The following is a 14,589-nucleotide window of genomic DNA, read 5'->3' as shown; positions in this document are numbered from 1 at the left end:
TTCCTCATGCACATTTGTTGAGGATGTTCTTTTGTGGCTTGCCTCTCTTGGGAGGTCTTCAGCGTTTCCATCTGGGTCATGCCAGCCTCAGAGGGCGAGTAGGAAGGTTCTTTCTCCCCCTCTCTTTTCTGAAAGAGGCTCTGACAAGGTTCACCAGGAAGTTCATCTGGCTTTTTCTTTGCGGGGGGGTTTTCACTACCACCTCAGTGTCTTTTCAGATTTTCTCTTTCTTCTTGAATCTGTTTTGGTGTTTCACCTCGGTGAAAGTCTCATTTCACCTCGGTGGCCTGACTTGGTATAAAGCTGGTCATGACGTCCTTTTTCATTTTGGTAGGGGCTGTGGTGATAACGGCTCGGTTATTTCTGACTGTGGTCTTTGGCACCCTTCCTTTTTCTTGATCGTTAGAGGTCATCGGTTCTGTTGATCTCAAAAATGCAACTTTTGGTTTCATTAATTTTTCTCTATTTTTCTGTTTCCTAGTCATTGCTTTTTGCTGTATCTTACCGTTTCCTTCCTTGTATTTTGGATTGGATCCTCCGCCCTCCCCAGCTTCTAGAGATAAAAGCTCAGGTTCTTGGTTTCAGATTTATTTTCCTTTCTGACATAACTGCTTTAGATTTTGATATGTTGTGTTTTTATTCAGAAGAATTTTTTATCAGTTTTTTATTCTTTCATTTCTTAGCCTGGCTTCCTGTGGTTTGAGCATGTTGTTACATAGCTTGTTGGTCGGCTGGTCGGTCATTCAGGAAGAGATTGGCCAGTGGTCTGTGAGTGGGGCAGCACTTGCCCTTCCTACCCACCCCCTTGGGCCCTCGCACACCCATGAGCTTCCCTGGCTCCCTGGCACCGGTGGAGAGCTCTTTCATTTCCAAGATTTCTCATTCTGTTTCTCAGATTACTGGCTGGTTGACTATTGTTCCAGAAAGGACGGGGGCTGACGGTTCGGTGGGTGTTCCCCATTCCCTTCCCTCTGAGGTGGCTGCTCGTCCTGACTGTGCTGACTGCCCTGCTTGTGCTGCAGGGCTCCTCAGGCCTGCAGGCCACACCAGCTCTGCCGTCTGGGTCGCCTGTGGAGCCCTGTTGAGGAGCAAAGATGGCCCTGCACCAGGTGCTGCTCTGTGTCTTGTTTGACTATTGTTCATTCCCAGAGACCTGAAATGCTTGTTCTGGATGGTTTTGTCCAGTTAAATATTTGTCTTGGGGGGAGGAGATTTGCTATCCTCTTCATGTCGCTGTAGCCAAAAACCCTGCCACATGTGACATTTTTAATCTCATTTTTCTTGGGTCCCAATTACTTTGGGCAGTTTTTACACTAATCTTATCTACACCTATCTTGCTCCAGCCCCTGTCCCTTCACTTTATGCCATTAAACTGTCTCTAAAAGATAAGTTTAGAGGGGAGAGAGCACAGAGTACAAGGGCTGCTGCTGAGCTCATTCACCCAGTTCCTTTTGGTTTTTTTTTTATGTGTATATTTTTTTATTGGAGTTCAATTTCCCAACATACATAGTATAACACTCAGTGCTCATCCTGTCAAGTGCCCCCCTCAGTGCCTGCCACCCAGTTCCTTTTGGATCACAGGGGCCGCAGAGCAGGCTGCGAGGGCAGAGCGCTGCCCACTGAGCCCACCTCCTGTGCTGACCAGGGATAGAATCTTACTGTTCACTCTCACACATCTGTTGCTGTTCAGATTTTGTGACTTAGGAGGGCAAAGAGGATTTTCTTGCTATACACACTTACTTTTTGGTCACCAGCTACTCTTTTGGAGAGACACTGCATTTAATATTGAACCTAGCCAACAGGCACCATCCAGAGAGATTTTCTTATGCTGCCTTGTGGTATTGTGAACATAAATAGTACAGTGTGAATGTGTTAAATAGCAAAACTTTGAGAACCTTTTAAAGATCTAATTGGCTTTATTAAATATTTATGAATTGGACAGCAAGCAGAGGAGGCTCCCAGGAGATGTACACAAAGAAAGATTTTTTATAGAAGGTGGATGGAGCAAGAAAGTTATTGGCAAAAGAAAAGGATGGGTTGAGGCAGGTGGCTCTCCCTAAGGGGAAAAGTTAGGGTCTTGTCATGCAAATGCTCTGACCTTCCCTGTGTGTGGCCTGCTCCTTATTGCTGATTGAAAACTTCCTGACTGTCCAGTGAAGACCACGTCTCTGGGGGAGATTGATTAGTCCAGTCTCAATTTGGGGACTCATGGTCTGAGTGACATCATAACAATTTTAAGGTCAAGAAATGAAGGATTGTTAGTAAAACTCAAAAGTTAGATTTCTGATACTCCTAAAGCTGGTAATAGGGCCCACGACTCCCTCCTCTGAAATCACTGACTCCTTAGGATGAGGCACTTGGCGTCTCAGCGGGAGGCAGGGGGGTAGGAGAGAACCAGGGGTCAGTGCTGTGTCTCCAGGCCTATGGCCACAGCCAGAGAGATGCGTCCCGAAGACAGTCCACCTGGAATTAGGTCTGAAAATGGGTTAAAAGTTTTAAACCACTGCCTGTGCAAACTCAGATTTTAACAAGAATGCTCTTGAAAATGGCAAATACATTTTGAGTATGACGTATTTTTAAAGTTAAGCAGTCTTTCAGTGAGCTAAACAGCATTTACTTTAATCACAGACCTCTTGAGTGGATCCTGTAATTAAAGATCTTCGTGTTTTAAATTTCAAAGATATGATTAAAACCCAAACACTGTCAGATGAGGAATTTCCTTAGTGGCTCTAGTGAAATGACAGGTTTGGTTTCTCACCTGCTTGAAATAGTTTTGCTCTCAGTTGAGCGCTGAGGCGGACTCCCCGATGCTGGGGAAGGCCGCCTGGCCATGCGGGTACTGACCAGCTCGCTGCCTTGTTTCAGCAGGGAGGAGAGAGCGACGGCTTTTTTCACCCTGAGGGCCAGCCCCAGCGGCTCCCGCAGCCCCCAGAAGTGAGACAGCAGCCCGCCCGCAAGGTGACGCTGACCAAGGGGGCTCTTCAGCAGCCCCAGCACCCGCCGGTGGGCTCCCACGTGCACTCGGCCGGCCCCCCAGGCATCAAGAGCATCCAGGGAGTTCATCCGGCCAAGAAGGTATTGCCTGTTACCTGGGCCGCGCCGTGGGCACATGATGCCTGAGTGCCGGGAATGCGTAGATGTCCTACTAGTCACAGTGGTCAACATCTGGACAGTTCTCAGATACGAGTGTCTAGTGCACAGTAGGAGGGCTCAAGTAAATTAAGAAATGAGCCATAATTTCCTTTGTTCTGGCTTTGAAAGTAAATGTGTTCACAAAAGCACTTTCCCCTCGTGACTTTTTAATGGGACAACTTGGAGAGCCCACACAACCGGGGGTGTGGTGGTTCGCTGCAGCTCTGGCCCTGCTCTGGAGACAAGCCTGTGCTCACAGATCCCAGTCCTGTACATTTCCTTCCCCAGGTTGCTGGTTTGCCAGACTCCGCAGACAGAGAACCATTGCCCAGGTCCCTGGTGGGAAAGCAAGCCCTTTGGGGGTGAAGGACCGTGTGTGAAGAACATGATAAGAATTTAAAGTCTTCCCTAGGAGAGGAGTGTCCACCTTGTCCTGTTAGATCCCTGTAGTAGGGTGCCCTTCCCCTCAGCTGGTTGGGGAGCCCTCCTTGTGGCTTCCCCAAAGCCTTCGCCTCTCTGCCTGACAGTGAAGTCCCCTCTGGGTGCATAGGTCAGATGCCCCTTGTCTGATGGAATTATGTAAGGAAGGAAGCAGGGCAGCAACATCTGCTTTGAGTTCTTCTAGAAAGCTCGGCAGTCTACTAGATATTCCCATCTCTCTACTTGTTCTTTTACTGATACTAAGTAGTAATCATATTAATATGAAAGCCATTTGGGGTCTTTGAAATATTTAAATTACTTAGTATATATTATATCATAAGCTCTTGATGATGTAGGAGCAAATGAAATTATTCCCTTTTTGCAACAGAAGACGAGTATAGACATTAAGTCTTATCTCCCGTCTTTGAAGGTTGCCGCAGTCTAAACTGGCTTCAGTTGGGCTGAGACGTTAGAGGCCCCTTCCCCCATACAGCTGTGCACGTCTAAAACCTTCGTCGTTCCTGGCTTATGTGGGCTCTTGGGAAGATTTCATAAGAAGATACATATAAAAAGCATGGTCCTTGGTGTATAAGTAACCATTGGGTAAAGGATATTATTATTAATATTATAACTTCTAGCCTGAATATAAGAATACTTATTTATTGCTGGTATCCAGCCAATTTTACTTAACAATTTTTTTTAAAAATTCTAGTGTGGTGTTAACATACATTGTTAAGTTTCAGATGGACAGTATCGTGATTCAGCAATTCCTTATATTACTCAGTGTTCGTCATGAAAAGTGCACTTTTTTTTTTTTAAGATCTTATTTATTCATGAGAGAGAGAGAGAGAGAGAGAGGCAGAGACATAGGCAGAGGGAGAAGCAGACTCCATGTAGGGAGCCCAATGCGGAATTCGATCCCAGGACTCCAGGACCACGCCCCGGGCCAAAGGTGGCACTGCTGAGTCACCCAGGGATCCCCAAAAGTGCACTTTTAATCCCCTTTCCCCCACCCACCTCCCCTCTGATGACCATCAGTTTGTTCTCTAGAGTTAAGAGTCTATTTCTTGGTTTCTTTTTTTCTTTGTACATTTCTTTTCTTTCTTAACATCCCACATAAAGAGTGAGATCGTATGGTATTTGTCCCTGACTGACTTCACTTAGCATAATACTCTCTTACTCCATCCACACCATTGCAAATGGCAAGATTTCATTCTTTTTTTATGGCTGAATAATATTCCAGGTGTATATATTACACCACATCTTTTTTATCCACTCATCTGTCTGAGACATTTGGGCTGCTTCTGTAGTGTACCTATTTGTTTTTGATTTTAGCCGTTCTGACAGGTGTCAGGTGGCTCACCGTGGTTTTGATTTGCACTTCCCTGATGATGAGCAGTGTTGACATCTATCTATTCATGTGTCTTTTGGCCATCTGGATGTCGTCTTTGGAGAAATGTCTGTTCATGTCTTCTGCCCATTTTTAAACTGGATTATTTTTTTGGGGGGTGTTGAATTGTGTTTTTTTAATCTATTTTGAATACTCACCCTTTATAAATATCTTCTCCCATTCTGTAGGGTTGTCTTGTAGTTTTGTTGGCCATCTCCTTCACAGTGCAGAAACTTTTTATTTTGATGTACTCCCAGTAGTTTAATTTTGCTTTTGCTTGCTTTGCCTCAGGAGATACATCTAGGAAAATGTCGCTATTGCGAATGCCATAGAAATTACTGCCTGTAACCTCTTCTAGGATTATGATTTCAGGTCTCACATTTAGGTCCTTAGTCCATTTTGAGTATATGTTTGTGTATGGCCTAAGAAAGTGGTCCACTTTCTTTCTTCTGCATGTGGATGTCCAGTTTCCCAACACCATTTGTTGAAGAGACTTTTTCCCACTGGATACCCTTTCTTCCTTTGTTCACGATAATTAGATTGTTTTCTTAATATCTCGTGATGTTGTTTCATTATTAGTATATGGAAATGCAGTAGATTCTTATACATTGATTTTGTATCCTCCGACTTTACTGAGTTCATTTATCAGTTCTAGTAGTTTTTTGTTGGAGTCTTTTGGGTTTTCTATATGTAGTATCATGTCATCTATAAATAGAGTTTTGCTTCTTCCTTACCAGTTTGGATGCCTTTTATTTCTTTTGCTTGTCTGATTGCTGAGGCTGGGACTTTCCAGTACTGTGATGAATCGAAGTGGTGACAATGAACCTGTTTTGTTCCTGACCTCTGGAGGCAAGCTCTCAGTTTTTCCCCATTGAGGATGATGTTGGCTATGGGTTTTTCATATATAACCTTTATCATGTTAAGGTATATTCCCTCTAGACCTATGTTGTTGCTTCTTATCATGAATAGATGTTGTACTTTGTCAGATGCTTTCTTTGCATATTGAAATAATCATATGGTTTTTATCCTTTATCTTATTGATGTGGTTTGCATGCATTTTTTGATGTGTTTTCCAGTGTGATATCTCTTGTAATATCTTTTTGTACTTTTCAAAAACTTACTTCCCAAGAGGAATTTTGGTGCCTTCATTTCACTGCTACCCTGCAGAGGAGGAGTTTTGTTTTAGAGAAAGCACTTGGCACTTGGTGCTGTATCTAATTTTCTAATTAGAAAATACCAGAAGGATTCTGCTATCTCCTCTTCTTTAAAGGATCCCAGAACAATGGTTTTGAACCCTTGGGCAACTTAAGAAACTCCTAAGGTCTGGGACCTGCCTTAAGCCAGTGACATCATCACTGTGGTGGGGGTGGGCACATGGGCATTGCTGCAGCTTGGATTTTTTTGGTGTTGTTAAAGCTCTGTAGAAACTTGCAGCGTGTGGGACTGTGGTGTGCGGCAGCTGGGAAGTGACCCCAGCTATGGAACCTGCCTTTTAGGTTCTCAGGGTACCAGCTACGCAGAGTCACAAGGAGACTTGGGTACTTAATACTGTGGCTTGTGGAGGCTGTGTGATGGCACCAATCCCCACTGATGTGGCCTGGAGTATGCTGGGAGAGATTTGGGCTCTAGGGCTATTAGGACCAGACCCAAATAAGTTATTCAACCCCTCTGATCCTCCTGCTTCATCTGCAAATGGTGCTTACACAGAAGGTACTTACTCATACCATACTTGGTGCTTAGTACCAAGATAGATCCACACTTAGCTACTTCTCCTTCCTTCCTTGCCTCTATCCAGATTTGCTGGGTTTGGTTTCATTTAGACATTAAACCCTGCTGTGGTAGTGGATGAAAAATACACAAGATCCTGTAGCTTATCGTCTATTTTAATGGATTCTGAGTTGTTTGATCACTTTTATAATCTTACTCTCTGTGGGAAATAACCCCACAACTGGAAAGTCACATAGTACTTCTGTTGTTGCCAGGTCATCATGCACGGGAGAGGACGAGGGGTGGCAGGACCGATGGGCCGGGGGCGCCTGATGCCGAACAAGCAGAACCTCCGCGTGGTGGAGTGTAAGCCTCAGCCCTGTGTCGTGTCTGTTGAAGGGCTTTCTTCGTCCACTACTGATGTCCAGCTGAAGAACCTACTCATGTCAGTAGGCCCCATTCAGGTGGGTCACCTGGGGCCCCTTCCTAGGACTCAGTTATGTCTTGATTTAAGTTCCCTTTGTGTTGGTATTTCCTGTTAAAATAACATATTTAAGAAGAAAGACACATATTTTATTTACTGTGCATCCCTGATATCAGAACTCTTGCTTTAGAGTTCAGTTATTTGGAAATTTTTAGGTGCTCAGTCATGAAATTTATGAAATAACTTTGCCAACTGAACAATTATCCTTTGAAATCCTCATATTATCCTAAAGTTCACATAGGCACCTATACATCTATATTTTTTGTTCTGTAATACACTTTTGTTTGTAACAACTTAAAACTTGTAAAGCATTTGGCCTTCTTGACCTTAATTTCCAGAAATAGCTCACATGTTATCAGCTATGAAACTTGGTTTAGATTTTACAGACATGAAGTAACATATACTATATTTTGATCTCTTAATCTTAAAATGAGTTACTTCTAAATGCTTAAAAAATCTCTGACAAGCAGGCTGCAGATATGGCTTCAGTTCTGTAGTAAACAGAATTCTCCATTTAAACCCCTGAAATCTGCATCTTCTAGAGTCCTGTAGGTAAACCATTAGGGAAGTGGGTGGTCCTGGTTTTCCTTGAGCCCTGTGTCTCTCTGGTCCTGTGGTCCTGCATTTGGCCTCCCCCTACCCCCTCCCATCCCAGATGCCATCAGCACTGGGTCACACACATCCTGCATGGTCAGGAGGTGGAGTGTGACTGTCAGATTTCTGCATGCTTTCCTTTCAGGATGTTTTATAGCCTCTTGCTACATGAGTGAATGGGGTTACATTTTCAGACTAGAGTTGATACAAATAATTCTTAACATGTTTGAAATCTGCTACTGTTGAGTCTCTGAACGTGAGGCATGGATGAAATCTCTTCCAAAACTTTCCCTGTTCAGGCATAGCGACTTCCACCTTTCGATTCCCAGGGATATGGTTAGGGTTAATTTTTATTTGTGTGTCATAAGAGAAAGTTAACCAAGAATTTGAGCTTCCATTTTCAGTATAGTCTCTTGCAGTGGTGTGGCCAGAGACAGCTGTCCGTTATCTGGGGCTTTTGCACTGCCTTCACAGGCAGCCCCTTCGCACAGGTCATCACAACGGGGATCAGTTTGCGGAGCATCGTAGGTTCATGAACAGGTGCTTATCCTGGTCTGAGACTCTCCCACAAATGGTGGTGGAGAATGGGCTCCAGTAACAGTGTAGCAGTGAATCCAGACTAATAAACCAGAGCCTCCTGTGGGAGTTCTGAGGACTGGTGTTCCCTGGGAGAGCTCATGGGCAGTCTCGTGTCCCCGGGAGGTGACAGCATGGCCGCTTTCCACATGTGACCTGCTAATGATCGTGGCTTTGCTTCCTCACAGGTAGTCTTGATATTTCTCTGGAGTGTCCTCAACTGAAATACAGTTTTCAGGTCTGAATAGTGCTGCTACTTGCTTCTCAACACAATGAGTGAGAGCCAGTGGCTGCTTGGAGCTGTTGCTAAGTCACCTAACCTCAGTGTACTCATCTTAACACTTGAATTTTGCATTTTGCATTGGGGCTTATAGATCTCTTAAATGGCCCTTTTTGTTGTTGTTGTTGTTGTTTATGAAAAGGATTAGAGATCATTCTGTTGGAAATAAAGTTTGATTGAGGGAACTAAAAGCCAAACAGAAACAGGGTTGGATTATTTAATGCCTTGTTCTAATTAGAAAGCAAGAGGAAGCTAGGAAGGGGAGAATGAATTCTCTAGATTATATCAGTTACCTTTACAATGGGGTGGAAGGTGAGGGCCCATCTGCCCCTGAAGAAACCCCTGGGATGATGTATTTAGCGCTTACAGAAGGACCTCTTCTCCCACCCTGGGGAACACAGCAGAGTATGTGCATCATGCCAGTCCTAGTCCCATAGGATGATTTTGAGGGTGAGTTTATAAATATTTAAGCACCACATTCACAAAATGTCAAGTTTCTTAACAACAACAACAACAAAAATCTAACAAGTATAAACAAGTCCCTTCCAATGTTAGAGAGCTGAAGAGTGATATTAACTATACATTTTACAGAGACCTTTATAACAAGAGTCACTTATGCTTTAAGTATAAATACACTTGGAAGGGATGATGCTGGCTAATCCAGGCCTTCTGTGGTTGGCCTTCTGCAGTCCTGGCGGGAGGAAGAGTTGGTGTTGAGCTTCTGTGTGCCTGGACTCTGGCACCACCTCGTGTACACTTGGTGTCACAGCAAGTGGTGGTGTCTAGAGCAGGAAGGCTCCTGTTCTTTGGGGGCTTTAAATCTTTTTTTTTTTTTAAGATTCTATTTATTTATTCACGATAGAGAGAGGCAGAGACACAGGCAGAGGGAGAAGCAGGCTCCATGCCAGGAGCCTGACGCGGGACTCGATCCTGGGACTCCAGGACCACGCCCTGGGCCAAAGGCAGGCGCCAAACCACTGAGCCACCCAGGGATCCCCCTTTGGGGGCTTTAAATGAGAGGAAATGACAGTGACAACATGCAAGCTCTGCTTCTTAAACTGCGGTATACGAGAGGCTTTCCCAGTGTGGCGGCAGGCCTCGATGAGCACGTTTCTCTCAGACTAGTGCCAAATCCCTGTACACAGTACTCAGAAGCCTCTCTACAAAGTCCTTTTTAAAATTCTGTATTGGCTCATTGTTTACAGAATAAGAAAAAATGGCAAGATTTTGTAGAAATGTTGCAACCTGAAGGTGGCAGTGGCATGAGAAGTAAGGGGTGTGTTTCAGAGTTTCAGGGAAGATGGCCCAGTGAGAGCCACGTGGTGCTCACTTGTAGCTATGTTGCACGAGTCCACATCTCAGAAAAGGCTCTGCTTTGGATCCCCAGACTCTGGGAGGCACCTGCATCTTGCTCATAGGGAGGGCAGGGGACCACAGGGGGGCCCATGAGCACTATGGGCAGCTGAGCACACACCCAGCTGCTCTCTAGTGATTTGCACAGCTTCCCGCAGGAGTGACCTGACCTCTTGCTCTGTCCTGAAACACGGAAGCCAAGGGGACTCTTCAGGTCAGGAAGTAAGCTACTTAAAACACCTGTGGCTTTTTTGCTTGTCTTTATTTCCCTGTTTGCTAGGTTGTGCCTAAAATTGTGCCAAGAAGAAAAATTTGTTATCCTATAAATGTCCTGTTGTAAAAACAAAAAAGTAGTTTGCTCACAAAAGCAGAAGGTTTGAAATCATTTAATGAGAATCTGTAACCAGTTCCCCGTCGTTATCACTGTCAGCTGTGTTGACAACAGTCGTGCACATCTTCTCTGCCGCTCTCTATTCACTTCTCCCAGTAGCAGTCATGGGAGCAGCACCTGAGCTGGGCAAGAGTAGAAGTGACCCCTCACCGTGCAGCCAGAGTCACCACTGGGGTCAGGCTCTGAGACTAGGCTTTGGGGGCAAGTCCTGATGTTGCCAGTTCTTGATGTGTAACTCTTGGAGGGAGCACTTCTCCTTTGTGAGTCTGGGCTTTTTCTTCAGACTCTCATCACCACTCCTTTGTGACTGTCCCTTCACACCCTGGCAGTCCTGGGGGGATAGGAGAGACGGGCAGCCTCCACATAGCCCTCGAGGGGTGGCAAGCAAGACAGGACAAGGTGTGCAGCAGGTGTACCCCATGGCCATGTGTATGCTCTCGGTGGGGATGTGGGGGTGCTGGACAGCCTTCTAGGTCCCGCACATTTACTTGCTGCCTCTGGACACTGCAGTTCTGGAGTGCAGCTCTGTCCTTGCAGTGTGGCAGTGCTCCTTTGAGCGGTTCTGTGAGGTTGGCTCATGTAGGGGCATTTGACCTGTTCTGAAGATGCAGTTCGTTCTGACCCACTGTGGGGGGTTGGTCGCTGAAGTAGAAAAGGTTGGAATCTTGAGTGAAAGCAGTTCAGTTTTGAAGTTCAGGACATTTGGGAGAAAAAGCTCTAGGTGCAGTCAGTGTAGACTTAGGACAGACTCACGCCACAAGGTGTAAGGAGAATAAAGGCGTAGCCACGGGATTTGGAGCCATATTGGGCAAAGTCCTGAAAACACTGTGGCAGTAACCCAAAGGAAGAAGGGATTTTCAGGAGACCAGTGTGACAGCACGGGAGCTCTGAAGAGCTTGCATGGGTTCCAAAGGGCAGGTTTGTCCTGCAGGAGGGAAGCTGGACAGCAGCGTCAGTGGCACGGACTATGGGAATGTACCTGCACCGAGTCAGCACGAGCAACAGGCCCCGGGGCACGCGGAATCACAGGTGGAATCACAGGTGGATGTGCGGCACGTTGGGATTCAGGAGGACACTGGCTGGGCACCAAAGCAGCCTGTGGTGGTGGCACGCATGCATGTGGGAGGCCCGGGAGCAGGGCCTGACTGACAGTGTGAGCATGTCGGCTGCCTGCCCTTGGTGCTGTCCGCCTCTGTGGGCACCCTGTGCCATGAGGGGGCATAGGCCTGCTGGGCACAGGGAGGATCAGGTTGGTGGTGCCAGCCCACAAGGGGGAGCCTTCTGTACTCTCTGTGGCTGTTGGACGGGCCACAGAAGTGGCCCACCCGCGGGTGTCTGGGTCAGGGCTGCAGTGGGACTGTTCTCATGCAGTAAGTTTACTTGCTTACTTTTAAGATTGTATTTATATATGTGAAAGAGAGCATGATCCGGAGGAGGGGCAGAGGGAGAGGGGGTAGAAGCAGGCTCCCCGCTGAGCAGGGAGCCTGATGTGGGGCTGGATCCCAGGACCCTGAGATCATGACCTGAGCCAAGGCAGACGCTTCACTGATGAAGCCAGCCAGGTACCCCGGAAGGGGAAGAAGTTTAAACAGATTTTCAGGGCCTCAGAACCCTGTTAGCGTCTCCATAATATTTTCGTTTCTCTGAGCGTGTGCACAGGCACACCGGCTCTTTCTGGAAGGAGAAGCAACTTCTAACAAGGGAAGGTGCCTGGGGCTCAGAGCAACACGGACCTTCCCTGGGATCCAGCTGTGGGCTGTCAGAGCCCATCAGGGCCGGACAGCTGGCCCCCGGTAGGGTAGCAGGGTGTCCGAGCAGGCAGCTGCCAACCAAGGGGTTTCATCTTGCATTTTGCTACATAAAGAAGGGCAGTTACCTGTTTTCGGGAAGTGAAGCAAAGGCGTCTTACCTCTGAAAATGAGGCGTCAGGATGAAAGTTGGTGTTCGCTTTCCGCCTGTGTGCCAGCATGGCACCTGTGGTAGGGGCCTGGAGAAACGTGAATTTGGCTTTCCTCTGGGTGAATTGGTGTTTAACTGTATGGATGTATGGTACTGATCCGTAGATGTATATAACCTCAAAGTGGAAGCCTGTGAACAGAAATAAGGCTTTTGGCTTTCGGTGAAGTGTCTACTTCCCTGCTCCCAATACAGAAATTACTAGTAGCTCTTATTTTGGTAGGTCAGACACTTCCTGACACTCAGTCTTGTATCTAGAAAATACTTGTTATTTAAAAGAAGGTACAAAAATGTAGATAGAGGGGAACAGATAAGCACATTTAAGGCTGTGTCCTCATTACCTATGCTGACTCCTTGAGAACCAGGCCGGTCCTTAGGAATTTCAGCTGGCCATGTCCTGACTGGCATCTCCTCAGTCAGACTGAGGTTTAAACTCCTTAGGTACAAATACATGCTCTTGCATCAGGCATTTTACCATTTTATGTGGTAAATGGTAAAAATGAAGCTTCATGCCTTCATTTCACATTGTGAAGTCACCCCAAGGAAATCACTCTAGAAATGTAGAAACATATTCTTTCCTCAGAAAAAAAGCATGGTATTTTCAGAGTCCAGATTCTGTGAATTGTAGAGTGAATAATTACTTGTGATATCATAAATTAGTTTTTCCTGTCAATTCCAAATAAAGTTCTTTTATTTTTAGACGAGGTAAATTTAGGTAAGTTCTCCTGACTCCCTCATGAGGTGTGTCACTGTGGGGGCGCCACTCTTGCCCCTCGAGCCCTGTGGTTGGTCCAGAGGCACACACAGGACCAGGAGGAAGGGCCTAGCTATGGGCTGTGTGCAGGTGCTGGGGTCACCTGGTGTCAGAGCTTCAGAGTGGCAATAGCCAGAACTCATCCATCCTGGGAGTGAGCAGCCAGATGAGACTGGCGGCTTGGAAGAGAAAGCGGGCCTCTGCCCCATACTTTGGGTGTGTCTCCGAGGCTGGGGAAGCCGCATGCTGAGGGTGCACCCAGGGAGAAGTCGATGACAGTCATTAAAGACCACGTTATGGCACTTTTCTTGTGCTGTTAACAGTAACTTTAATCATCATCAGTAAATTCTTCTGCTTCCAGTTTTTATATCCACAGAAGAAGAAAGATTTAGAATTCTGCTAAGCTCACTTCAGCACACCAGGCGGGCAGACACAGCTCTGTGCTCCCCGAGGGCTGCCCGTGCACCTAGTCAGGTCAGGGAGGAGTCCTCGGGTGGGGCTCTGGTGACGACTACAAGTGGTCTGTGTACACACCTGTGTAATGGGGAGACTTGAAACAGTTTATTTCTTTGTGAAGCACTGAAAGGTGACTTTGGGGAGGTGGGTGCTTACTTAGAGCTCTCCCAGTGGTGTTCACTGGTTAGACGTTCTGTGGTTACTGAAATGAAGAGTACGTGGTATTTTTAGCTGTGTGTTTCCATTGTAGATCTTTGACAAATGTTTTAAAACTAAATACCCACATAGGTCAATGCTTCTAAGGGTCATATGTTAGCATCAGTTATTTTTTCTGGCAGACAGAAGCTCAGACCCTGAGGCATCGAGTTGTGTGCTATCCTGAGGCATCGAGGCAGTGTGTCCTGCAGGGAGCCAGTGTTCCGTTTCAGCTGCCGCATGCCCTGCCCTTTGCAGAGGCTGGAACCTGCTCAGTGCCCCAGATACACGTGCTGAGCTGCCTGCATCATCAGGATGCTTGGGAAGCATTAGGCGCTTGAGAGTGGGATTGGCTGATGGATCACAAGGTCTCTTCCTTTGACCTGTCCTTCACAGATCCTGGGATCCTAGACCCCAAGGCCTCAGAGAAAACTCAGAGCCGTGTGTGCGTCCTCCTCAGGGCCAGTGTGAGGACTAGGTACAAGTTACCTCTTGACAGTGCTTGCTTTTCAGACAATAAGATTCTTGTCACCCGATGGATCATTTCTTTCCATGTCTTCTTCACAGAATAACTTGGTTTTCACTGCAGAGTAGCTGCCTGTGATGGTTGCTCTTGCTCCTGAAGACTTAATTTGCGATGTCACTCAGTGATCCACTTCTAAGTGCAAAATGTGACCAGCTAGATATGTAAAAGCCTCAGTTTACCCTAGTGGTAATTGTTGGGTCCCCTTGCTAAATGGCAGTTTCCTCCTGTGTGATGAGTATTGCTCTTTAAAAAGCTTATTAGTGAGGGCCACACAGAGGATCCCCTGGCAAAATGGCATGCAGACAGGAAGTGACTCTCCACAACTGTCTGCCACCAAGACTCACAAGGTGGGTTGAGGGAGAAGACGGAGTGGCT

At 46.4% G+C, this 14,589-nt stretch overlaps 1 protein-coding gene across 4 annotated transcripts in view; it reads left to right on the top strand.

The window, feature by feature from the left end:
• RBM33 (RNA binding motif protein 33) overlaps positions 1-14,589 on the top strand; it is a 145,245-nt gene that overhangs the window by 123,577 nt on the left and 7,079 nt on the right. For 3 of the 4 annotated variants that reach the window (XM_072776841.1, XM_072776840.1, XM_072776842.1), the window contains 2 exons: positions 2,866-3,075; positions 6,925-7,113. In XM_072776841.1, coding sequence (XP_072632942.1) covers positions 2,866-3,075; positions 6,925-7,113 — 399 coding nt within the window. The remainder of the gene's footprint in view (positions 1-2,865; positions 3,076-6,924; positions 7,114-14,589) is intronic. The other variant, XM_072776844.1, reaches the window with a different exon arrangement.

This window comes from Canis lupus, chromosome 15 (genome assembly GCF_048164855.1).
Source record: "Canis lupus baileyi chromosome 15, mCanLup2.hap1, whole genome shotgun sequence".
Taxonomy (NCBI): Eukaryota; Metazoa; Chordata; class Mammalia; order Carnivora; family Canidae; genus Canis; species Canis lupus.
This window is presented reverse-complemented; position numbering and strand designations above follow the sequence as displayed.